The sequence below is a fragment of the Panthera uncia genome (assembly GCF_023721935.1).
Source record: "Panthera uncia isolate 11264 chromosome C1 unlocalized genomic scaffold, Puncia_PCG_1.0 HiC_scaffold_3, whole genome shotgun sequence".
In the NCBI taxonomy this organism is placed as follows: Eukaryota; Metazoa; Chordata; class Mammalia; order Carnivora; family Felidae; genus Panthera; species Panthera uncia.
The window spans coordinates 14,509,728-14,536,456 of record NW_026057584.1 but is presented as its reverse complement, the minus strand read 5'-3'; the positions used below and the strand labels follow the sequence as shown (position 1 = coordinate 14,536,456).

The 26,729-nt window shown below is 43.9% G+C and overlaps 1 protein-coding gene across 1 annotated transcript in view; it reads right to left on the bottom strand.

Moving 5' to 3' along the window:
- AP1S3 (adaptor related protein complex 1 subunit sigma 3) overlaps positions 1-26,208 on the bottom strand; it is a 60,288-nt gene extending 34,080 nt beyond the window's left edge. The window contains exon 1 of the mRNA XM_049615860.1: positions 26,026-26,208. Coding sequence (XP_049471817.1) covers positions 26,026-26,028 — 3 coding nt within the window. The 5' untranslated portion in view covers positions 26,029-26,208. The remainder of the gene's footprint in view (positions 1-26,025) is intronic.
- Positions 26,209-26,729: the final 521 nt, after the last annotated feature.

Below are 26,729 nucleotides of genomic sequence, written 5' to 3'. Positions count from 1 at the left end.
GAGAGGAGCCATGATGACAGAAAGCTCCAAAAGGTATTTTTTAATAACGGATATAATTTTCTTGGCCTTTGAAAGGAGGACTGGACAGAAGCAACGTGGGATGCAAGGCTGTCATTATTCAAGTTCAAATAGAATGCTGAATTGTGACCCACCCTATTCTGCATCTCCCTTTCCAATAGGCTGAACAACAGCCTTTAAAAACAAAACAGGGGCGCCTGGGTGGCTCAGTCGTTCAGCATCTGGACTCTTGATTTCGGCTCAGGCCATGATCTCTGGGTTCAGGAGATCAAGCCCCCAGTGGGGCTCCGTGCTGCTTGGGATTCTCTCCCTCTCTCTGCCCCTCCCCCGCTCATGCATGTGCAGGTGCACTCTCCCTCAAAATAAATAAACATTTAAAGAAAATAAAAACAACAAACAAAACAACTAAAAACTATTGCAATGAGAGCCAGGTAAAGTTAGAGCCTCCCAATCGATGTCTATGTTCACACACTTGAATTTAGGTCCCATCCGTGGCTTAAGCGTGACAGAACAGCCATCGGGTGGGGGCTGAGCACACGTCCCAAATGCTCCAAATTAGTGGCTGTGGATCTGAGCTGCCCACTAGGAGGTGTAAGCACTAATTAACATCACAATGCACACTCAAGTGAACATGCCCGCTTTGCCAATGCCATAATTCCCTTTCTTCCAGTTTCCCGGCCCACTGATTCCAAACTATGGGATGACAGAAAAGACCAAGATCTTCTGGATCAAATGAAACAAACGGAAGTTTTTTAAAGTAAGGATATTAATGGTAAAATCTGCAACTTGTGTTTGTACGTCCATCTTCAATACTGCATCTTAGAAGACTTAATTTTGCAGCAGCACTGCAGGAATGGGCACTCTGGTGCTGGTTAGTTGGAAATCGCTAACTCCTGAAATTATATAGGCTTGAAACGCATGTCAAATGCAAGTCACGTAAAAAGAACCCAGGAGAAAACAGTCAAGGAGAAACCACCACTGAAAGGACTTGCCTCTGAATGGCCCAGCAAAGAAAAGGCCAGCATTGAACAGAAGCCTTGGACACCTGTCAGCGGGCTTAAGAAGAAGGCAATTGTGACTACTACAGCTTTAACACGTGTTTACGTGCAGTTTCCGGAAATGCTTCCGGACGGTTTTGTTCTCTACCATTACATTTCCAACATACTTTGCTAAAGTCAGGACAAAAGCATTTGGTCTCAAAGTTTATTCTGCCAAGTAAGTGATCTACGAGAAGCTTCAGGTGTGTATCCAGCACCGTTGTAAGTTACTTTAACAAGTATATGCTAATACCTTGTTGTAGGTCAGAATTACAGCTCCCTTCTTCTACTTGGGAATATTACCCAGCCATCAAAAAGAATGAAATCTTGCCTTTTGCCATAATGTGGATGGAGCTGGAGTGTATCATGCTAAGCAAAATAAGTCAGAGAAAGACAAACACCATACGATTTCACTCGTGGAATTTAAGAAACAAAACAGATGAACATAGGGAAAAGAAAAAAAGAGAGAGAGGGGCAAACCCTAAGAGAGACTCTGAACGATAGAGAACAAACTGAGAAGTGCTGGAGGGAGGTGGGGGGGGATGGGTTAGATGGGTGACGGCACTAAGGAGGGCACTTGCTATGATGAGCACCACGTGTTATATGTAAGCGATGAATCACTAAATTCTACTCCCGAAACTAATATTACACTAATATTATGTTAATAATATTATATAATAATATTATATAAATATAATAAATGTATAATATAATATATAAACTATAAATATATATAGTTTATAATATATATTTATATATAATATATATTTTATAAACATATTTATATATATAATATATATTATAAATATAAAATATTATATAAATATAATAAATATATAATAATAATATATAAACTAATATTATGTTAACTAGAATTTAAATAAAAACTTTAACAATAAAAAAATAAAAATTAAAACATTAAAAAAATGTAGTCTGATCTTGCCAGCTGATCCTTAACCTAGGCTGTTTGCAAGTTTGGATGAGTTGAGGTTGTTTTTTTTTTCTTCCCTTTTGCCTTATGCTTTTTGCCCAAGCAGCATACATAATTTAGTTATAATGTTTTTCAGAACTTTTGCAAATGATGATGATTCTGAGATTAAATCTGAAGGCACCTTCTGTGCCTTCCCTAGTCTGAGTACATCAGAAACCTCCATTTCTAACAATGATTGATCAAGGTCCGAATCACAAATGTTACAGGAGAATTGGTACTGTTCCAAGTAAAGGCTGGAGAGAGAGAAAGAATGTCAAACTAACTTCTAGAAAAACAAAAACACAGACAGACTTGGTTACAAACACTAGAAAAAACTTCATGGCTCTCCAGCAGGCATGCTTGCCAAGTTAAAAAGAAACCAGACAGGTTCCAAATGACCACATGCTTTCATTACTAAATGTGCCAAACCCAAATAACCCCTCCTGGTAATCACCCCAGTGAAGTGAAATGCACGCTTTGTAAAATTCACGGTCACATTTCAGTTTCTGATATAAACAAAGCATTATTTTATATCATTTTACCTAGATATTTTATATCACTTGGCTGATTATTTTTATATCACATCATTTACCTGTGTTTTATATCTTTTTGCTGCATATCGTTTTACATCATTTTAGACTCTCCCTTTTACGTATCTTACTTTTGAAAGTTGACTTTTAGTCGGTTACGCATCTGACTTCAGCTCAGGTCACGATCTCACGGTTCGTGAGTTCAAGCCCCGTGTCAGGCTGTGTGCTCACAGTTCAGAGCCAGGAGCCTGCTTCAGACTCAGTGTCTCCCTCTCTCTCTGCCCCTCCCCAGCTTGCACTCTGCTCTCTCTCTCTGTCTCTCTCAAAAATCAATAAAGCATTAAAAAAATTTTTAATAAAAAAAAAAGGAAGTTGACTTTACACTTTCAGTATTTAGAACATATGTGTATTCATTTATATACACGTGATTGAGACTTTAACTGTGCTTTTGGGGGGGGAGCCAATAATATCAGATATTGTTCATCTTTATTTTTTTATATTTGAATGAAAAAGTAATTGTATAAACAACATTGCAAGCTTCGCTCGCATTTCCCCCTTTGTATTTCTGCTTTTTCCAAATTTTTAAGTTTTAAAAATTGAAGTGAAGATTGCTAGGGAAACACAGAACGCAGGAGCGACTCTAACAAGGGAAGGGGCTTCCTGGGGTGCTGGGCAGCTGGAGGCAGAGCTGTTATTCAGGGACATCGGAGCAGGGACTCTGCCACACACACCCCCACCCCTGCCCAACACACCTGCCCAAGAAAATACGGCTTTGCTGACGCGGGCTTTAGGTCAAGAAATAGCCCACCGAGTATTTGTAAGCATTCCCCTCATTAAAAAGTGAAAAAATCGTTAATATAAATTCTTCTCGGAGGCAAGTAAGACCCCAGAACACAGGGAGGTGACATAGTTAGAACTGAGCTCCGAGGATTCGGAGACCCCTATCTTGCTGCGATGACTTCACTGGCAGCTTCGAGCCGACACCATCCCAAAGGCCCCGGATACCCAGGATGGGATGAAGTCTCTGCTCCCCCCGCTGTGCACCCCCCTCCCTTTGGATACATTTGAACATCTAGGCTATTACGGAGAATTTAATCTAATACTACATGGAAGTGAGGGGCGTGTTTTTTCTTCTGGTTATTCCATAGGCCCCCCGAAACACTGCAGAAGGAACGACTCTTTTCAATCACATTTACATTACAAAGTTGCATGATGTATAATTTCCACTTTTAAATAGCTCAGCTTTTCATTAAAAGGCAGACCAAAAACGAGCCCTCAATTTTCGTACTCTGATGGTCAATCAACCAGAATGCACCAGGCTAATATTAGCACTGGAAAACCGTACAGCTGCATTTCCTTAGAATACTCAACATTTTCTTTTCAATAAATTTTAACAGGCTGGTGAAGTTTTAAGAGACTTCATTAGCCAGGTTGTAACAATGACTTCATCCACTGCTCCCTTACCATCTGTTCTTAATAAAGCACCCAGACTACAATCGTAGGACAGGCCACTCCCTTGCTCAACATGTTCTCTCCGAGAAACAGCCAAGTTTTCACTGTGACCTACATGGCCCTACTCAATGAGGCCCTCTCTACCTCTGACGTCACCAGCCACTTGTCCCCTAACTCGCCCTATCCTTAGCCACGCTGGCACACCCTACCTCAGGGCACTAGCTGTACCCCCCGCCCAGCACACTCTGCCCCCACATATCTTCATGGGTCACTCCCTCACTTCTATCAAATCCGTACAAAAATCTACTTCTCAGTAAAGCCACCCTGACCACTCTACAGGAAACGTACTACCCCATCACTGGCCTGGCCCAATACTCCTAATCTTCCAGTCTTACTCCATTATTTTTCAAAGTACTTGTGACTTAATATTTTACTTTATTATTTTATTATACTCAATACACATCATACGATATATGCCCAATGAGGTAGTCATGTTGTCTTTTGTTTATTGATGTATCCCAAGCTTCCAGAACAGTGGCTGGCACATAGTAGGCCCTCAAATAATACTTTTTGAATGAATGAATGATTATGGCAGATCTGCTCTTGTAGGTAGTTGATGAAGCAGTAATTCACTCAGTAGTAGTTCCGTAATACAAAAGAGAAAAGGTAGCGTGTAAAATGTAATTATTTGGTTAACTCACAATAGAGCTGTGAGGATTTAGAAGATTAATGCTTAGTATAATATTGATGGGTTATTATTATATAATTATGTCTAAATCAATCATTGCTTCACATTTTAATGGCAGAATTGTGCCCGTGGGAGAGAAGATAAATTAATTTCTTCTAGGGGATGTTGATCTACTAATCAGCCTACAAGTATATTTGGTGCCAATCTTCTTGGATAAGCCTAGGACAACAGATGAGAAAGTAACATGAGAACACTATGAATTTTTCTTCCTATAAATTTTATAGTTAAAAAAAAAAAAGAATCCATCACATATAGTCAAAGAAAATTTCCCTTAGTGCATTTACCAAGACTATCTCGGAGTAGAGGACCTGGGTGGCTCAGTCGGTTGGGCGTCCGACTTCAGCTCAGGTCATGATTTCACAGTTTGCGGGTTCGAGTTCCACATCAGGTTCTGTGCTGACAGCTCAGAGCCTGGAGCCTGCTTCAGAGTCTGTGTCTCCCTCTCTCTCTCCTGCTCAATTCTCTATCTCTCTGTGTCTCTCAAAAATAAAGAAATGTTTAAAAAAAGAGAGAAAGAGAGAGAGACTATCATGGAGTAATTGCCATGGGGATGTAACATTTAGTTGATGAACATTTAACTTTTCAACTGGAAACCAAGTATCTCTTCTTCCAGGACATTCAACGTTACCCTTCCCAGAAAATGAGAGGATCAACTATCAGAAAAAAAAAGTTACAGCCAAAGGAAATATCTTGACAACACAAAAGTACACTGGGCCGTGCTGTCTAACATGTACCTAGATTGTGTGAATGACCATTGTACAGCCAGCATAACGGAAGCCTCTATGGACATGTGAAAATTTAGCTAAGTAGGAAATAAAAGAATTTTCTTAAAACCACTCATTAGAAGTAGCCATTTCATTTTTCTGTTTCCCTGGAAAAAAAAAATTGTTTCAATTTCCGAGCCAGTATTTTCGGAATGGAGAGCCAAGCTTTTGTCACCATCCATCCCTTCATGTTTTGCTTATGAATTTTCCAGGTGTCGTCTGAATGGCAGAAAAGTGGCAGGGCCCACCCGCCACGGGACTCAAGAGGGAGTTAATAATGGATCCCATCAGCACTAGCATCAAGGGGGCTTAAGAGGGGTTTTCACGAAAATGTTTCTCTAACAACACTGAGAATCCTTCTAACACCAAGATGCTCTTCTCAGGTCTGGGCTATTACCTGAGTCCACTGGGTTTCCTACATTTAACTCAAAAGCAATCTTCAAGAACTTTCTTTTTTTTTTTTTTTTTTTAATTTTTTTTTTCAACGTTTTTTTATTTATTTTTGGGACAGAGAGAGACAGAGCATGAACGGGGGAGGGGCAGAGAGAGGGAGACACAGAATCGGAAACAGGCTCCAGGCTCCGAGCCATCAGCCCAGAGCCTGACTCGGGGCTCGAACTCACAGACCGCGAGATCGTGACCTGGCTGAAGTCGGACGCTTAACCGACTGCGCCACCCAGGCGCAGTTTTCAAGAACTTTCTTGATTGCGAAATGAGAAGAGTTAGATGGATCAAGAGTCAAGAGCAAGATGTTTTAAAATTTGTATATGCGCTAAAAAATCGCATAGAGTTCACAAAATGCTAAAGCTGAATAGACTATTGGATACAGTCTAATAGAAACTCAATTCTAGAGGAGAGACCACTGCCCAAAGTTGCATCACTAATAAGCTGATGATTCAGGATCATTGCCTGGAGACCGTGACCACAAACACCGTTCTGTGTGTGTGTGTGTGTGTGTGTGTGTGTGTTTTAAATTCCAGTACACAGCTGTCTTTTGACCAAAGCAAAATGCAGCTGGGCAGTGAAAATTTAGACTATATGGCTTATACATGACAGAGGGAAAATAAATGATACCTGACCCCCATCCCAACTCCTCTCTTTCGTAGTTTTTGAAATACACTACTCTTAAGTTTGCAGCTGGCCCAAGGAAGCATTGTTATTTCCTTTCTTGAAATAGCACATGAAAGGGGCGCCTGTGTGGTTCAGTCGGTTGAGTGTCCAGTTTAGGCTCAGGTCATGATCTCAAGGTTTATGGTTCAAGCCCTGCGTTGGGCTCTGTGCTGACAGCTCAGAGCCTAGAGCCTGCTTCGGATTCTGTGTCTCCCTCTGTCTCTATCCCTCCCCCTCTCATTCCCTCTCTCTCTCTCTCTCTCAAAAGTAAATAAACATTAAAAAAAAAAAGAAATAGCACATGAAGTAATGTCTACTTACCTAAATGCAAAGATCTGCTGTTCCACTTACCAAAAAACTACTATGCAGAAAACACTCCACAAATACTTTGTGATGAATAGAAAATGCCCAATAAATTAGACAGCCATTATTTATAATAAACCATTAAAGATTCCTCTCTTACAGATCCACTCACTGCAATATTCTTTCCAGAAGTACCTTATCCTTTTCTTATGGCTTAAATTTGGGCTCCATTTCTAATGATCTAAAATTTTTTATTGTAGTCAAATATACATAACCTGAAATTTGCCATCTTAACCATTTTTAAATGTATAGTTCAAGCGGCATGAAATACATCCATAATGTTGTGCATTCATCACCACCACTACCCACCTCCAGAACCTTTTCATTTTCCCAGAGTGAAACTCCGTACCTCTTGAACAACACTTTCCCACTCCTCCCTCCCCCCAGCTCCTGGCAACTACCATTCTTCTTTCTGTCTCTACGAATCTGACTACTCTAGGGATGTCACATAAGTGAAATTACAAAGTATTTTTCCTTTTGTGACTGGCTTATTTCACTTCGTAGAATGTCTTCAAGGCTCATCCACGTTGTAGCATGTGTCAGAATTGCCTTCTTTTTTTTTTTTTAAGTCTCAATAATATTCCCATTGCATTTATATACAGTGCATTTTATCCATTCATCCATCAATGGACATTTGGGTTGCTTCCACTTTTTCGTGAATGATGTTGTTATAAACATGGGTGCACAAATCCCTTCAAGTCCCTGCTTTCGATTTTTCGGGGGTACATATCCAGGAGGGGGATTGCTAGGTCATATGGTAATTCTATGTTTAAATTTTTGAAGAGCCACCATGCTGTTTTCCAAAGCAGCTGTACCGTTTTCCATCCCCACCATCACTGCACAAAAATTCTAATTCCTCTGCATCCTCACCAACACTTGTTATTTTGTTTGTTTTTAATAGTTGCCATCTAATGGGTGTGAAGTGAATCATGACACTGAGTATTTTTTTTCATGTGCATATTGGTCACTTGGATATCATCTCTCGAGACATGTCTATTCAAGGCCTTTATCTATTTCTTCATTGAGTTGTTTGGGCTCCATTTTTAACAATTCCACCTACAGGGGCGCCTGGGTGGCTCAGTCGGCTAAGCGTCCGACTTTGGCTCAGGTCATGATCTCTCAGTCTGTGAGTTCGAGCCCCACGTCGGGCTCTGTGCTGACAGCTCAGAGCCTGGAGCCTGTTTCCGATTCTGTGTCTCCCTCTCTCTGACCCTCCCCCGTTCATGCTCTGTCTCTCTCTGTCTCAAAAATAAATAAACGTTAAAAAAAATATTAAAAAAAAAAAACAATTCCACCTACATATAATTGTAGATGGTGGGAGCATTCTGATTCAATGGTTATTTGGGACTTGGGAGTTGTGTTTATGTTTTGGGGCTTCCTGGACATAAGCTGTAGAAATTGGAATACATGATTTGGTAGTTTTTAGGTGCCCTGTAAGTAGTTTAAGGCTTGCTTATTCTCTACCTATTTACTCTTGAGCCAGTAAAATAATTAGCCTTAGGAAAAACAGCATGGCCTAGAGGCTTGAAATGTGGTTACAATCCCAGGTTTAACCAAGAACTAGTTCCATGTGATTAGGCAACTTGACCAGTGTCTCTGGGGTACTAGACCCAAAATAATTTCCATAGTTCCCTTCAACCCCAACAGTCTGACGTTAGATATCTATCTATCATACAAGGCAATGACACCCATACATTCTTTAAAACAATGGGATGCAGAAAGTGATTCTCGGACCAGCAGTCATAAAGCATATTTGCACACTTTTCGGAAATCAAATGTTATAGAAAAGCAAAAGTCTCCCATTCACTGACCAAAGTCTTCCCCCATTTATGCATGTAGGTGTGTGAGCCATTGCTGACCTGGTAAAAGGCAAGTGCAACAAAATTTAGTTCTCTTCTATCCTTTGCCCTTAGAGAAGGGGTTTTCAAGAGTGCTTTTATTTAAAACACAGAGTGTCTAGATCGAAATAAAAGTTCATTACAAAGAGTCAAAGAGAAATCTGAGCAGCTATGGTGAAAGAGATGTGGGAGGCTTCCGGGGGTCTCCGTGGAGCCTTGCTTGACCACTACTGTCTACTTGTTCAAAGAACAGAGAAAGGAGGGGGAGCGAAATCGGGAATGTGCCACAAAGTCACAAAAACAAGTAAACTGGAATCAAAACTAGTAAAAAAAAGCCAACGAAAAAATGTGCTTTGCTTCCACCATCGCCTCATGTATGCGATTCTGACCTCCTGTAAGCCATTTTCTAACACATGGCCCCTAAGTGGCAATGAGTGGGGCAGCAATGACAGATAAGTCATCCTCAGAATCAGAGGTACCCATCTCAGTGAAAGGGGTTAGAAGGAAGGGGCAGGCCTCACATCCACAAAGGATCTCAAACTTAAAATTGGATACTACTCAGGATGTCACAGAAAAGGCCCACTGAGGTCAAAAGGCAGAGACGTTCTTCATACGGACATAAGCTTGTGCCCATTTACCAGTCCAAGCTCCTGGCATACACAGTGAATCAATATATTTGTTTTGTTTTGTTTTGTTTTGTTTTGTTTTGTTTACGAATCCCTCAAACATTTTGCAAAAGGCAAGACGAAAGTGCGTGGTATTTTATGCATGCTGCCTGTGCTAACTGGCTAAGCCTAAGGCTTGAAAAGGTGCCACAATATTTACAGCCTTGTTCGGGCACTCTCTTTCTTTTCACATGCAGGTGGCTTCAGAATATGGAAGTAGCCTGCGTTTCCTGTGCCCCACCCCCCACTCGCCGCAATCCATGCCCTGACTCCCTGTGACTCTCGCTAGGAGGAAGGCTATGCTAAGTTTGAGAAAAATCATAGATAAGAGGCTGTGGTGGGTACAGCTGGTAATAGCTGGAATCTTACACTCTGCTTTGTTAACAATAGGAAATGGCCCTTCTCTGCTTTTGTTTTTCATTCTGTCTGGTTCACAGCCTACAGCCTAGGGACTGACATTACCAAATTCTGAAACCAAATGTACTTGAAAAGTCACATTTAAACCATCCCTGGTCACCATCCTAGGCCAAAATAATCAGAGGCAGGTGCCCAGGACGGATTCTCCAAAGACCCTAACAAACGTCATGAACAAAATTCTCACTGATCATGTGAACATCCACCATTTGCAAAACAATCTCAGGCTTCAAACACAGCAACTCCTAGCTGTACCTCAATCCAAATGAGGCTTGCACATTAAACTAAAAACTATAGCAAGAATTCTAAGACTGTGCAAGATATTTCAGGCTGACAGTAATAACAAAGACCCGATTTTATTTTGTTTTTAATTTTTTTTTAACGTTTGTTTATTTTTGAGAGAGAAAGAGACAGAGCATGAACAGGGGAGGTCAAAGAGAGAGGGAGACACAGAATCTGAAACAGGCTCCAGGCTCTAAGCTGTCAGCACAGAGCCCGACGCGGGGCTCGAACTCACAGACCGCGAGATCATGACCTGAGCCGAAGTCAGACGCTCAACGGACTGAGCCACCCAGGCACCCCCCAATTTTATTTTCAATGAACATCAATATAATTTTTGACTTGGACTTTTAAACCATTTTACCAGTGGGATTGACTGAGTTAGTGAAACAATACCATTGATTCTGTAAATGTTCTATAAACCACATTGGAAAATGTTTGGGTATCTTCTGCTATAAAACTAAGGACAGTCTCGGATTCACCTTGCATGGTAAATTTTAGTCCTGGGCTCCAGTGTAAGACACGTATTCCTCGGGAGGGAGAGTCTGGGGAAGGTAAGTCTGGGAAAAACCGTCCAGGGCTGATGCTGGATTCAACCCAAGGAAAGCAGAGAGACTGGGTTAATTAACTCCAGAAAGACCCAAAGTAACAGATCTTTAGCTTCTGCTTTAAGGGTCAGATAACAATCACTTTCCCCCTAACTTTATGAACCGACATCAGATTCCTAAGGACTGCGGTACTAACCTAAAATAAATGATGCACAGATTTGTAAAACCAACTTAACATGTGAACCTTGTAAGAAAACCTAAAGCAATGGGTCCTAGGTTCCTAAGAAATCTGAAAAGGTTTTAAGTCCACAGCAAATCCAAGCACATAAACCAATCTTATAGGTACATCGCTTTGCATTCCACAGAACACAATACTATCAGAGTGAACTTTTATCGTCTCAGGTTAATTGGTTAAATTAGGAACGTAGTGTAACGTGTGTGGTGATAAGCCTCTATGACAGAGAGTGGATGATTATTCTTTTCATCCCCATACATTTGGAAAAAAAAAACTACTTCAACTGATAACCCATCAAAAACAAATCAAGAGATCAGATGGTCCTTTTCGAGCAAAGCCAGGGTTCCGGGCCATGAACATGCAGCGTTGCTAGGAGAAGCAGGAAATGTGAGTAGCCACAAGCCATCACAATCATGATAACCACCAGCAAGGAACAGATAGTACTCATATGAGGTCATGGATAGATGTTCTATGATACCTATGTCAGGGACTCAGCTCAAAGGCCAGTAAATGGCAGAGAGGGATTCCAACACACAGATATGTCCGACTCTAAAGCCTGAGGTTTTCCCACACAATCCGCCAGTCAAAGGCAGTCTTCAAACGTGCACAGCGCCCGTGAGACTGCTGGACATACTACATGATGCTTTTGAATCTCTGTTAAACAGATACATAACACTCTGGTCCACAAGACTGCAGCCTGTTCACAAAAGACTACGGGTAACCCTCATAATCTGGCAATGAAAATAAAATAGCCCATAGTGGTGGGATTAGCTCTCTACAGAAGACACAGCTCAATCAGCCACAGTGTGGTCACAGGATGACACGGCTGGGATGACAACCAGAAAGGGCCTCCAGCTCCTATTCGACAGGAGCTGGTCTGAAGAAAGCTGTGTTAGCAGCAGTGGTCTGCTCAGAGTTCTTGAAAAAATAGGACACTTTGGAGGAATCTGTGAACACATCTCTAGGGACAAAGGCACCTGTCTGGCCTCTCCGAGTAGCATCTGTTGACTTGTTTACCTAGAGTGGAGGTAGATATGACAGCTACGAGGAGGATCACACTACAGACACTGTCACTGGCCCCCCATCTTGCTACTCTGATCCTGCACTCTTCCAAGAAACTTTCTGATCACCATCTAACTTCTCAGGGTCCCTTTTCTCCAGGAAGACTCCAGTCTATTAACAGACCAACCCATATGAACATACTATGCCACATGACAAATTTATTTATTCATCAATAAAGACAATCCATTGCATGGTGGACACGGTTTGGGGCACATTTATATGTATGTCATATTGTATTGTTTAATCCACATACCTAGGTGATGTATCATATTAAATACAAAAAAAAATTAGTTATTGACGCTTCAAAGACTTTCGTGGAGTCTTCAAAATATAGGTGGCAGGGCTAGGTATTGAATTCAGGTAGGATTCTATACCTTTATAATAAATCCCCAAGGTCTAAGGGTAATTTAAAAGGGAAAGGAGTGTTGGTAGACTTGAAAGTCTATGCAAACTTTTAGATGCAAACTTTTAGATGAGCGATTACTCTAGAAATCAGGTCCAGAAATTTTAGCAGATTTTAAGAAGGATTTTTATCCCAGAAAACTTTAAGAACCACCAGCACGGTATTTCGTGCAGGCTACATGCATTAAGGTGACATTACTTAATTGTTACCAATTTAAGTTTCAGTCACAGGCAAATAGTTTAACACTATATTAATTGCTGTTAAAGTAACTTCAGGGCTAATTACTTGATAGTGAACCTGACCTCTGCTCAGAGCTCATTATATGATTCCTCTCCGGGTTCCTTCTATTCTTAAGACGTGAGTAATTAAGGGTGGATGGTGATACGCACATGCATTGGCCGAAGTGCTTCTATTCTCTACTTGGTGGCCTTCATTTCCCTACCCAAAAGGGAGCATCAGACTACAGCCTGCACTGGGCTGGCCCATTTTGGGGTCATAGCAATCAGCCATGTGCAGGTAGGACTGAAGATGGGCTTAACATCTTCCATTTTGAACACCTGTTTCTTTTTTATTAGACTTCCCATGTAGCATAAAGTTTTATTACGGGAGAATACAACAGATGTTTTGCGGTCACTTTTGCTGGAAATCACCATTCCTTATACCACTCAGTAGAGAAACCGGCAATGTAAGATAAGTACAGTCTGTTTTCTCATTTCTTTTTCTTGTGCAACATTTTAAATACTTTAAAATTCAGAAATCAAACCCAATTTTAGCAACGTGTAGCTATGGAATAAACTCTAAAGTCATTGGCTCCCATAAATAATTGTGTGCATTTTCAGTAAAACTGATATTTAATTATAAATCTTTCTATGATGTTACCAAAAAAAATACCACCCCAAGATGCTTTGGTCAATTATATCTTAATAAAACTGGGGAGAAAAAAAGATGCTTTGTAAGAAAAAGGAAATCCTACTGTGTTTATGACTATCTTATTTCACAGTTAACAAAAAAGAAGTTTAGACCTTTTTTTTGGTCACTTTTGCTCAAGGTCTAAAATTTTTAGCTTCCATAGTCAAGACTGTAGTACAGAATATAATTCTAAATTGGAAGTATATTTTAGAAACATTCACGTTGTAAATATTTGCTAAAAATATAATAATTATTGCAAACCTATTGATCTTAAATATTCTGTTCTTTGAACTCTTACTGATAAAATATGATTATACTCACTGGTTATAAGAAGGAGCTCAGGAAAATGGGATTGAAAGGGTAGTTTTATTTAAAAAAAAAAGTCTCACCGTTACTGTGTTGGAAAGATTTAGCGTGGTCTTTAGAGTATCAGCATTTTGACCCTGAAACTGATAAATATGGATAAACATCACTTAATCAGACGAGCACATTATTTTAAAGAAGGACACTTTAAAAAACTTTTTTTCTCAGACCAATAGTTACTTATCTTGCAACTGACAAAGAATAAAAGTCCTTTCCAAAGCTTTACACAAGGAGCCAGAATTGGAAGTTTTCACTTTCAGTCCCTTATGTGCCTGGGCACCTGGGTGGCTCAGTCAGTTAAGCATCCAGCTCTTAACTTCGGCTCAGGTCATGATCTCATGATCTCATGGTTTCATGAGTTCGAGCCCCATGTCAGGCTCTGCGTGGACCTTGCAGAACCTGCTTGGGATTCTCTCTCTCCCTCTCTCTCTCTGCCCCTCCCCATTCACTTTCTCTCTCCCCCTCTTTCTCTCTTTCTCTCAAAATAAATAAAAATAAATAAAATTAATTTTTTTTTTACTTTTGAGCAAGTGTAATGGCTTGAATTTTAATAGGTATGGACAAACAGCTGCTCAATAAATATTTATTGCCTGAATTTTCTTTTAAACTGATTGTTGTATGGAAACCAATTTGACAATAAATTTCATATTAAAAAATTTTTTTTAAATGATCATTGGCAAAGATAGTCTCAAATTCTTCCGAGAAATGGGTGTGGTTACCAATACAAACAAGATGAACAAAAAACTTTGTTTCACTTTAAAACTTCAAATCAGTTATACCTATATGTGCACACGCTACCCCCTACCATCTAAAAATACTACAGAGGGACAGAGATTTCATTTAGGTGTTTGTCTCAAGCAGTGCCTGTCCACTGTTCACACTCCACATCTGTGAAATGATGGTTCTGAACAGAAAACAGGAAAGACAGACCTTTCGGGACTGTCCTCCAGAATGGCACAGAGAAAATCTCCTGTCTTTCAATGCCCTCCACCAAAGCACCAAAGTACTCTACTCTTTCTTGGGAGATATCTAGCTCCCAAGTATTTGGGGTATGTGTGTGTGTGTGTGTGTGTGTGTGTGTGTGTTTTCCAACCCATTCCCCCATGCAGCCATGCCAATCTGCTTACAGGCCCTAGAACATGTGTTACTGGGATCCACCTCAGCAGCTGGCTCCTCCTTCGAGCCCCGTGTCTGAAATACACTCATCACCAAAGCACGTCTGTAACATCCTTTCAAAACCTCTCTCCAGATTCACACTTCCCTCTGAACCCTAGTGCCTCCTGACCACATCTTCATTTTTCAACGTTCTTTGAAGAAACCCATGGTTTAGCAGTACAAACTGCTCTATTTATAGGTTTCCCTCCCCGTGGGATCAGAAGTATCATCAGTTCTGTTTCCCTCATAGCGCTTAATAATCTCCATTTCCGGGGTTAGACCACAGTAGGTATTCAGTAAATTTGTACCTAAAGCAGAATAATAACGCTGTGCTTCTTTTACACTTATGCTGACTGAAGCCAAAATTGCACTTACGATCGTGCACCTAACGATGCACTCATGACGTTTACGCGCTGTAAACAGACAGATGTGTGAGGAATGCAATGACTCACCACCTAGTTATGTACCCTCAGTGTTGGGACGGCCATCAGACCTTCAGGCCAGCTGCAGACATGGAAACTGCACCTGCAAGTTGCACCTAGGACATGTCAGGCATCAACAGCAACGTAAAGACACACGGATCAACAACTCAACATCACACCCCAACCCTGCTTCTGGTTCTGACACATTCAGAAAACAGTGTACGTTAGGTTTAGAGAGACATGGGATTTTCTTGCAGCAGGTAACAGACTGTGAGAGCCAGAAAGAGTTTTTAAGATCATGCCTCAGGTCCAAGCTTGCTTCACGTGACAGCAAGAACAGAGCCAGGAAGGCAGGAGAGCAGTGAAGGTCACAGTCATTGGTATAGCTGGGTGACGGCCCTGAGTTCTCTCATTCCCAATGCGGCAACCCCTACCAGTGCTATGTTCTTCTGTCTTCCTAGTGATATCTGTCTTAAGCTGCTATTATAATGAGCTTCCCTTGTCTTGGGGGTGCCTGGGTGGCCTGGTCAGTTAAGCGACCGACTCTTGATTTCAGCTCAGGTCATGATCTCATGATTTGGCTCATGGGACAGAACCCCACATTGGGCTCTATGCTGACAGTGCAGAACCTGCCTGGGATTCTCTCCTCCGCCCCTCCCCTCTCTTAAAATAAACTTTTTTTAAAAAATGAACTTTCCTTCTTGAAACATACATGAAAGTGATTGGAGGAAGAGAGTTTGGGGGCAGACATACAGGGTAGTGGAGGGAAGGAACAGCAGATGGTATTTTAATGTTTATTTATTTTTGAGAAAGAGAGAGTCAGAGTATGAATGGGGCAGGAGCAGAGAGACAAGGGGACACAGAGTCCGAAGCAGGCTCCAGGCTGTAAGCTGTCAGCACAAGAGCCCAACACGGGGCTCGGACTCACAAACCGAGAGATCATGCCCTGAGCCGGTCAGACGCTTAACCGACTGAGCCACCCAGGCACCCCAGTATTTTAAAGGAACTAACCCACTCGGAGCTAAAACACACACACGCGCGCACACACACACGCATCCTAAATACACCTGCAATTTCTGTACCATTGTACTTTGGCTGCTTAGAAGGCAACTAACTCATCCCCAAAACCAAGCAGGGAAGTGAGGCTGCTTCAAACTACTTCTGATGAACTTCCCCAAATGCTTGAGGAGGGTATTAACACTTTTTTAACTCTAAAACTAAAAAAAAAAAAAAAAAAAAAGTTTGTCCATTTTGCTCTCTGGAAAATCCACTCATTCCCAGATGATACTGGATGAATCCTGTCCCACTGGGGCTGATGGACGAGCAAAGTTGGAGAAGGTGGAGTCGATGAGAAACCAGGCTCTCCTCCAGGACTTGCATTTCCCTCAAACTGCCTGTCTCTACGGCCTGCTTATGAACCCTTCCCACTCACATGCATATCTACAGTACGTGCTCTTCTGAAAAGCTGCAGGCAGGATCGTCCTGCCCTTCTGGTCTCAGCCCAGTGCCCATCTCTCCCGTGAGCTCATACCGTGTCCTGTTCCTGCAGCAATTATATAATCTGAACAATATACTTCAAGTGCTTAATCATCCACTCCTGCGCATGTGAGAAATTTCTTCCCCACAACACACATATCTTGCAATCAAGAAACAGATCTACACTTGTGGGTTTTTCTTTTCTTTTTTTGTATTTATTTTTTTAATTTTTACTTACTTTTGAGAGAGAGAGAGGCAGAGAGACAGAGCACAAGCGAGGCGGGGGGAAGGGGAGGGGCAGAGAGAGAGGGAGACACAGAATCCGAAGAGGCTCCAGGCTCTGAGCTGTCAGCACAGAGCCCGATGCGGGGCTCAAACTTGTGAACTGTGAGATCATGACCTGAGCCAAAGTCAGACACTCAACCAACTGAGCCACCAAGGAGCCCCTGGGTTTTCTTTTCTAATAACCTCCCCAGTTAAAAGAGCTCAAGGATTCACAAGTGAGGAGAAAAAAAAAAAAAAAAAAAAGCCTGAGAAGTGATTCACGTATGATTTCTCCATTCATTACTTCCTCTGGTCAGAGTAATCAATTTAGAACATACCAACAATACCTGTTAATTGCTTCATTTTTGTCTTAGAGTAACTATAACTCCAATTAGATTTTCTTCTAGAGTCTTTTGAGAGGCAGACCGGCCTTTGGTTCTGTTTCAAATCATTTAAGGACCAAAAAGATAACTGGAAATAGTGGGTAGAAATGTCAGGCAACATTCAGTATGACTTTGAAGTCCAACGAAACATGAATAACTTGGGACCCTATTCGTATTTCATAGTGATGCTCATTCAATCATTCTTAATGTGAATTTTTTTGTGATCAGGAACTTTAAGAGGCTATGCTTAATATGCTAACCTCGATGGTAATGACCACTTCAATGTTTATTAAGAACTTCCATTTTCCTCCTACTGGAGACTACTCAGAACTCAATAAAAATCTGTCCCTCGCACCTTTATACCTTGACAACAAGGTCTACACCAGCGAACAAAATTTGTTAGGAGGTGGGCAATGGCACATCCATCATCCTCTTTCAAAGCTCAGGTTCAATCTGAGAGAAAGACCTGGCTTGCTATATAGTCAAGTCTTCCCTCTCCCGCTTATTTATTTATTTATTTTTTTACCAAGACTGTTGATATAGACTAGGTTATCTGAATCCTTAAAGTATAAAAGTCATATAAAGGCCGAATAAACTTTAAAAGGTTGGATGCATGTGCAGTGCACTTAGAATTGAGGTTTCAGCTTCTTAGTAAAGAAACTGAAAGTACTTATTTAGGAAATATAAGAAAAATGTCCTATACATACACTGGGTTTTGAATCACATTGGAAAAACACTGTGATACTACAAAAACCCTCACCTTCTCCCATCTCCCCAGTGTTTACAGTCTATGATATTTTGTTTCTTTATTTCATTGGTTCAGATAAGTTTCCTGGGGGGGGGGGGGGGGGCGGGAATCAACTTATAACCCTTTTTAAACATTTTGTTAGGGTTTTTTCCTGTTTCTCTTAAAAATAGCCTAGCTAACGTTTATGGAATGTGTTCCAGGTGCCAGACCGCATGCAAAGGGCTTGAACTGTATTATCTCATTCAATCTGCAGGTAAACCGAGGAAGTGGGCCCTGTGTGAAAGGGATAAACCAAGTGGTCAAGGTCACAAGGCACACATGCAGGGCTTGGGGCTGTCGGCCTCATCACGTGCTCCTCCTGGACACATGGCACTGACATCTGACACCTGTCTCTGGAAATGAACACATGAAGGCTTTAGGGGGTGGGGGGAAGCTGGGCAAAGTGCCCCGCGTGTCACTTCTACAGGGAACCAGCAGCTGAACGTTTTCACAACAGAGATATGTCTTCCAGTAACACGTTCTGTCACCTGATGAAATTTCTCTTCAAAGAAACCTTTTTTCCAGCCTTTTACAGCTTCACCTCCATATAACGAAAAGTTGCTGCCTTTTTTTTTTTTTCCTTTTTTTTTTTTTTTTTTTTTTAAAGGAAGGCTTGGGAAGCTGGGGATATGTAGCAGACACTGAAATCAGGGGCAGAACAAGTCAGTGACAGTCATTATCTGATGCCACATTTGATGGGGCCTTCCTGACTTTTTCAGGGACGTGACTTCTTAATCTTGCTGGAATGTTCGGTTCTTTACTGAATGCAGGAAGGCCAACCTTAGGTGATCTGCCAACCCATCTCTCTACTTGAATGGTTCAGTCCTCTCTGAAGTGACTAGAAACATTATTCTACATTGTTACCAAAAGTTTTCAGAGTCACTGAAGTGAGAAAGATGGTTCACATTTTTCCCCTCAGGTTTTCTCAGTTCTCATATGAAAACAGGTACTAATAGGAGTCTCAGAAGGCTGGCCAAGAGCTCAAGTCAGAGAGAAAGCCTGTGTGTGTGTGTGTGTGTGTGTGTGTGTGTGTGTGTGTGTGTGTGTGTGTGTGTGTGTGTGATTTCAGGAAACTTCTGCCTACATCCCAATTCCAGACACATCCAACCTTAAGAAGTTCCAAAACACGCAGGGCACCTGGGTGGCTCAGTCAATTAAGTGTCTGACTCTTGATCTCCGGTTCAGGTCATGATCTCACTATTCATGAGTTCAAGCCCCGCATCAGGCTCTGTGCCATTAGGCACGGAGACTGCTTAGGATTCTGTCTCCCCTCCTCTCTGCCCCTCACCTGCTTGTGCTCTCTCTCTCTCAAAATAAATAAACTTTAAGAAAAAGTTACAAAACACAGGGAAAAACCAAACAGAGTCTTGCTGGAGGACTAATGTAAATGGAGATATTTTTAAAAGTTATTTTTCGGGCGCCTGGGTGGCGCAGTCGGTTAAGCGTCCGACTTCAGCCAGGTCACGATCTCGCGGTCCATGAGTTCAAGCCCCGCATCAGGCTCTGGGCTGATGGCTCGGAGCCTGGAGCCTGTTTCCGATTCTGTGTCTCCCTCTCTCTCTGCCCCTCCCCCGTTCATGCTCTGTCTCTCTCTGTCCCAAAAATAAATAAAAAACGTTGAAAAAAAAATTTTTTAAAAAAAAGTTATTTTTCATATAATTTAGAAGATAATTAACATTCAAATGGAGAGAACTGAAGTATCTAATAAAACATACAATACGAAGTGAAAACGTATCACACTGGATGCTTAGAGCCCTTCCCAGGAATAATCATTGTTTCTTTCATATCTTCCTGGAAGTCTCCAGTTTTTACACGGGCATATCGGTCTCATTTTACACAAATGGGGAACTAATGTACAGGATTTACACTGACAAACTACACCACACCTGGACTTTTAGGGCAAACCTGGAACGGGCTGGGGAAGCCTCGATGTCCTGTACCCAAGGGGATATGGGAGAAGGACATGGTTCCTGAACTCTCTGTCCAGTCACAACTGCTTCAGGAAGTGACCAAGGGCCAGCTGAGTTGGCCCGATGAATGGACCCACCTCCTCAGGCTGAGAAGGGGTGAAATTGCAGGGCCTGAAGTGGCCACCAACACCAGGACTGCCCCCAATTCCACATGCTCCCACAGGGTCCCACATTGCCCACATCAGAAACACCTGCAACGTCCATCAAGTAAAAAAATGAGAGGACGATTTATGAATGCTTTATAATATCCTCTTCTGTGTCATTGGTACAAAATATTTAGAAAGTTTCGAGAACTTTCTACCAAGAACATGGGCTCCAGGACAGCAAGGAGTTTCTGGTTTATTTAACACAAGCCCTGAGGCCTAGACCCAGGGCCGGTTTCCATGGACACAGGGTTCTTGCCTAGGGCAAGTCCTTAGTTTAGTGCTCTGCAGTCATCTTGAAATTCTCAACAGTTTTTTGAGCAAGGGACCTTACATTTTCATTTTGTATTAGGTGTGACAAATTATATAGCCAGTCCTACCTGGTACACTGCCTGTCCTGGGGCAGGTGCCCAATTCACTTGTCAAATATATAGTGAATGAATGGAAGTTACTTTAGAACGTAAGTCAACAAACGACAGCCGATAGCCCGATTCTGGCCCGCCCCCTTTGTTTATAAATAAAGTTTTATTAAAACATAGCCACACCCATTTGCATCTCATCCATGGCTGCTTTCACTCTATAATAGAAGAGTTAAGTGACAGTGACAGAGACTTTAGGGCCCACAAAGCCTAAAATACTTACGATCCAGCCCTTTACAGAAAAATTTTTCTGACCCCATCTTCGAACACCATCTCAACCTTTTCGACCCAAATCACCGAGACAGCAAAAAAGGCAGGTAGCCTTGTGAGATGTAGAGTGCTAGTCTTAAGCAACTAGACATACACAAGCTACTTCTTAGGTTTTTTTTTTTTTATCTTTAAAGTGTGTATGAATTCTGCAGCGTGGACTCAAACGCATTTGTGAGTTTTTTTAATGTTTACTTATTTTTGAGAGAGATAACGTACACACGCACGCGCACAAGTGGGGGAGAGGCAGAGAGAGGAGAGAATCCGAGGCAGGTCCGTGCTGTCAGCACAGAGCACGACATGGGCTGCTCCATCCCACACACCGTGAGAGGGTGACCTGACCCGAAATCAATAGTCGGACGCTTAACCAATGAGCCACCCAGGCACCCCCATTCGTGTTTTAGTGCAAAGAAGTTTTAAATCTAAAATGATCTGTGCAAGTCATGATTATCCCTTGACGTCCGCTCTCTACCAGACCAAGTACGAGGCGGCCCAGCTTGCAAACCATGGCCTTAGCTTCTCCTCTTTAATAACCCAGGGCGGCCAGAAGCCTCCTGCAGCATTTAAGTACGCAGCGAACCCCACCTCACACCCATCCTTTCTCACCAGCCCGGAAGCCCTACTAAGAGAGGATCCGACAAGGACATGAACATAGGAAATCCTGAGTGCCCTTATTCTTGTACTGCAGGTCAGTGGCCCATCGCACTGACAGACTCCCGGACACTTGATCATTTTCCCCCGGGCGCTTTGCAGAAACTAGTCAGAGCTTTTTCAGAACTCACTTCTACCCGTCGGAAAGTTCCCGGGCTCGGGACGTGGTCGGAGCTTTTTCGAAGGCCAGCTTCCTCATAACATTCAACGGCATTTCGTTTCTAACTTAAATGATTTGTAGCGCTTCCTTTTCATTGTTAAAAGTCACCATTTATCCTGCTATCAGCAGCCACGTAATCAGCACAGTTCCTCTGGCCGGTCAGGGTGCTGGCGAGACAGGTCAGAGCTGCCCTGGGAGGCCTGAGGGGCTTGGCTTCTGGTTACCCTGCGCATTCTCTCACAGCACAGGATCTGGGGGCTCCAGATGGTCCAAAGGGAGTTTCTCCCAGGTAAATGGCTAGGATAGGCAAGGGCAGGCCCCAGGGAAGAAGTAACCCCAGTGAAGTCTCCGATCACTGCAAGAACCTCTGGCCTGGCCATAGTAACAACAAAATATCATCAAAGGAATGGGTCATGGGGAGATCCCAAAATGCTTATCTCTGGGGGCTCTTCAAGGAGTTTTCGTCCTTTGTGTTGGGGGATGGGCTTCGCTTTATCTGTTACGTCTTAGTCAATAATGAAATCACTCATGGGACCCAAACAGACACACATCGAAAATACCCTGTGGCAAGTACACAATCTGCTGACCATTTCCTTCCAGCTGTTTGTAAAATGTCACACAAAAATCATAAGCTGTTGACATTATTGGCCACAGAAACCAGGAATGGGAACTCAGGAATCACAATCCTGGGGTCGGGTAAACACAAGTCTCACTGGTGTTGTTGGGAGACCTGGGGGAAGGGCTGTCTGTGGTCTCGCCTCTGGGGATAACTGACCACCACGGAGGCCACGTTGCCCTCCCTCCCTTCTTCCCAACCCCCTCCCCCCCACACTAATGGCTGCCCAGCAGCTCACACGAGGCTTTGGAGCTGGAAAGCGCTCCTTGCTGTAATAAACTACTTCACCCTGGAACTAGAACTTAAACTGCCTAAATAACTACGTGCTTATTACAGTTCACTTAAGCCTTGGACGATTAAATTGATATACTGGGTAGGGAGGCGGGATCATAGCAGGATCTACAGGTTCATAGTTAGATTTCTGCCTCCTCAGCCCTCTGCAACCCTCTTCATCCTTCCTGTTTCCAGGCAATACGGTGAGATTAGGACGAACACGGGGAACTCTGATGTACTTGATTTAGGAGAAGGTGCCCTCGTGCTGTTTCAAACTGACTGACGTCAACGCTGATCAAGAACTGGCTTCCCAGTTCAGCTCGGGAAAGTCTCTAAACTAAGATTTAAAATCACACCAAAGAATCTTCGACCTTTTTGCTTTTAGCGTAAGTGGATCTCACTTTAGATATAAGCAGCGTCCATTATGATCATTTGCATCGCAAGAGGATGATTCTTCATATTTCAAAAATGGGTCACCCCTGGAGTTTCTTTCAATGGGTAATTCCTCTATTTTGTTTGCAACGTGGTTTTAAAAGCCATTTCAACTTATCTGAAGCATATGGACTGCATAAAGCAAGGTCCGCTTGCATTTTTAGTGAAGGCGTCCCTACAGCCCTTCAAACTTCACCCTCTAAATCCTCACTGCTATCTTCTTACAGGGAAAAAAAATAAATAAACAAACAAATAAAAGAAAATCCTCCTTCCTCCACCAACATTGTCAACCATCCAACAGTAAAGGCTTCCCACTAAGATGTTTAAATACACTGTGCTCAGAAGCCACGGGGATCCCTGAAACACAATAACCCTCTCATTGCTTCCCAGGGCAGAGGTTTCTAAAACAAAGACAGGGTGCAAAGTTGATTCAAACAAGACAATTCGGATAAAAACCCAGGCCCCAGATTCAGGAGGTATAGAATCCCTGTGCTAGAAACCTGGCCCACGGCCACAGGGATGAAGAACCATCTCCTGTACGGAGGGAGCAAGTAGGACAGCATAAGCACCTTTCAGTTTCCTAGTGGAAGAGTTGGCAGGAGTCAAGAACGGAGCAGGAGAAAGACAGAGGGTCACAAAGTGGCCCTCACCAAGAAGGTTCTTCCCAGCACGTGGCAGTAATAACAGAGGAGACGTTATAGTCCCCGAGCTCGGACGGGGGCAAAGATACTGCCCTAAATGCGTTCACTTGCATTGACTCACAGAACCTGCCTGTGACTCCTTCACACTCTTAAAAATAGGCAGCTCCAAAGACCTTTGATGTATGTAGGTTATGTATGGTTATAGTTTTTCTTTTTGTAAAATTTAAACGTTTTCTTTTTAATTTATTTTTGAGAGCGACAGCATGGGGGGGGGGGGGGCAAAGAAAGGGAGACAGAGGATCCAGAGCGGGCTCTGTGCTGACAGCCTGATGTGGGGCTCAAACTCACGAACCTAAGATCATGACCTGAGCCCAAGTGACAGAGCCACCCAGGTGCCCCTATTTTACATTTTTTTTCAAATCTTCTCAATGTCTGGCTCAATAGAAGACAGCTGGACTCTCCTAGCTGTGTCCGTATTCAATCTGTCACATAATCCCGGGACATGTTAGTCTCAAGCAAACTCCACACACGGTCATGTAGGAATGAATGTGAAAAAGGCACATGTCATAGTGCTGTTATAAACTATTATGAAATTCCTCGGGTCTTGTGGATCTCTGAAAAGTTTCAGGGACTCCTTAGGGTGCACGTGGAGAACCCCTTCTAACAAGTTTGGAACACTTACAATCTTCGCTTTACAAATAAGCCAAGTGGCATAGAGAGGTCAAGAGACCGTCCAGGGCCACATTGCTAAACACGGGTCAGAGCAGGTAAAATGCAAAGAGCAGAACACTCACTTTCATCAGGAATTGCCTGAGATGGTGAATGGTAGGGTTGAGCATCCCGCTGGGCCTATCCGAAGTGCTCAATCACATGAACATTTCTGGTTGGGCGAGGCCTGGTGGTAAAGCCACACATTTCTGCACACATTTCTGACTACCTGATCATACGACACCAGCAAGAAAAAAAACAAAACTCCACGGCAAGTGTTGTCTAGAGGGAGGACCCTGCCCCAGTTCATTCCCACCTCCACCCCTCCAGCAGGCAAGTGATGCTGGCGAGCTCCGCACGCTGTCACCTTGTTCCTTGGGAAACCCGAGCAAACGAACAGAGCTGCTCCATTATTTACAGCCTCCTTTTTACACCGTGCTGTATTTACAAGGAATCCTCAACAAACAACAAGAGGCATCTCCCGCCTGTGCAGCCAGGCCTCTCCCCGGGGCCAGGATCTGTGGTCTTTGCGTCCAGGGGCTTAGCATTCCACCGATGTCCTTGACTATCTCCTGCCCAGCCCGCAGCGGGCCCTCAAGCCCTCAGACTGCCGGTCGTTTCTGTTCCTACTTAGATGTGGGACCTGAGCTCACCTGCGGAAGTGGGACTGGCACAGTTCAGGCCACCTCACTGTCAAAACGCTAGCCCTGGACAGAAGGCAACGGAAGAGGCGCCTGAAGCTCTTGCTTCCACCCGAGGGCAGGTCACGACCTCTCACCTGGGGCGCTGGAACTGGTCTCCTTGTTTCTACTTTTTTTGAAACCCCTCCTCGCACTCGCGTCCTTCAGGCGACTCCGCCAACAGCCACAGGCATTTTTTTTTTTTTTTTTTTTTTTTTTTTTTTTTTTTTTTTTTTTGCGTGTAGAAGGGATGAGATGAGACCAGTAATCTCGCTAAAAGGCTCCCAGGGCTCAACTAAGTTAGAATAAAACCCAAACTCCTTAACTTGGCTTCTAACGACCCGCCTCAACTGGACCTGGCCCCTCTCTGTCTCTTTTTGCCACAAGCAAGGATTTCTTCTCGCTCCTCTTTGCTCTCTCTCGGCTCCCACCACCTGCATGGCCCCTGCGGGATCTCCGGCATCTGAGATGTCACCTCCCGCAAAGGGCCTGCTCCGCGATCTCCTCCCGAGGGGCCTCTCCCCTCCGCCATCCGGTGGTACTGGAGGCTTGGGGAGCACTCACTCGCGGCGGTTACCTTTACTTCCCCGGTCTGCCACCCGGCTCCCCATCTCGTCTCCACACCCTCCTCCCAGAAGGTAACCCCCCTGCCAGCGAAGGTCCCCCGCGTCCCCCGCGACACCCTGCACCTGGCCGCGCGCGCCTGGCACTGACCCCGCGCTCAGCGAACGAGCCAATGAATGAAGGAGCGCGCCTGTGGCCCCGAGGGGCCCGCGCGTCCGCACCGTCGGGCGGCGGACCGGGACCCCGGGGTCCCCCCGGCGGCCGCCGCAGGTGCCTCCCGCCGGCGCGCGCCCCCGGGTCACTCACCATGGTGGCCGGGCCTCCGCCGCCCCCTCCCCGGCCGCCCAGGAGCGAGCGGCGAGCGAGGAGCGGGGGTCACCAGGGCGCGAGGCGAGCGCAGGAGCCGGAGGCTGACAGGTGAGGCGCCCGCCTCAGACCATGGCTGCTTCCCACAATGCCCTCGAACTGAAAGTTTGCAGACTCCTCCCCGCGCGGCTCCCCTCCCTCCCTCCGCCCCTCCCCTCTCCCTCCTCCCCTCCCCTCTCCCTCCTCCCCTTCCCTCTCCCTCCTCCACTCCCTCCTCCCCTGCTTTCTCCCTCCCCTCCTTCCGTCTCTCCACTACTTCCTCCCCTCCCTCCTCCACCTCCTCTCCCTCCTCCCCACACCCCCCCCCCAGCCCTCCCAGCCTGGCGCGCAGGCTGTGGCAGGTGCATAAGCACCTGCCCCCGCCTCTGCACCCCGGGCCACTGGGAACCCCTGAGCAGGGACCCCCGAGGGGGCTGCTTTCCTGATTCTGCCCTGAGGAATATGTTATTCCTGTGTTCCAGAAATGTGCATCTGCCCCCAGCACTTGCAGATACCCTTAGGGAACGTGGCAGACGCTGCTGGCTTGTCCTAAACCGAGAAGGGAGGGAGGGGCTGGCAGAGCCGGAACTAGAAGCGATCCCTTGCCCCCCCCCCCCCAACCCATTCCCGATTTCTTCCCGTCTTTGTGTATTTTTTTAATGCTG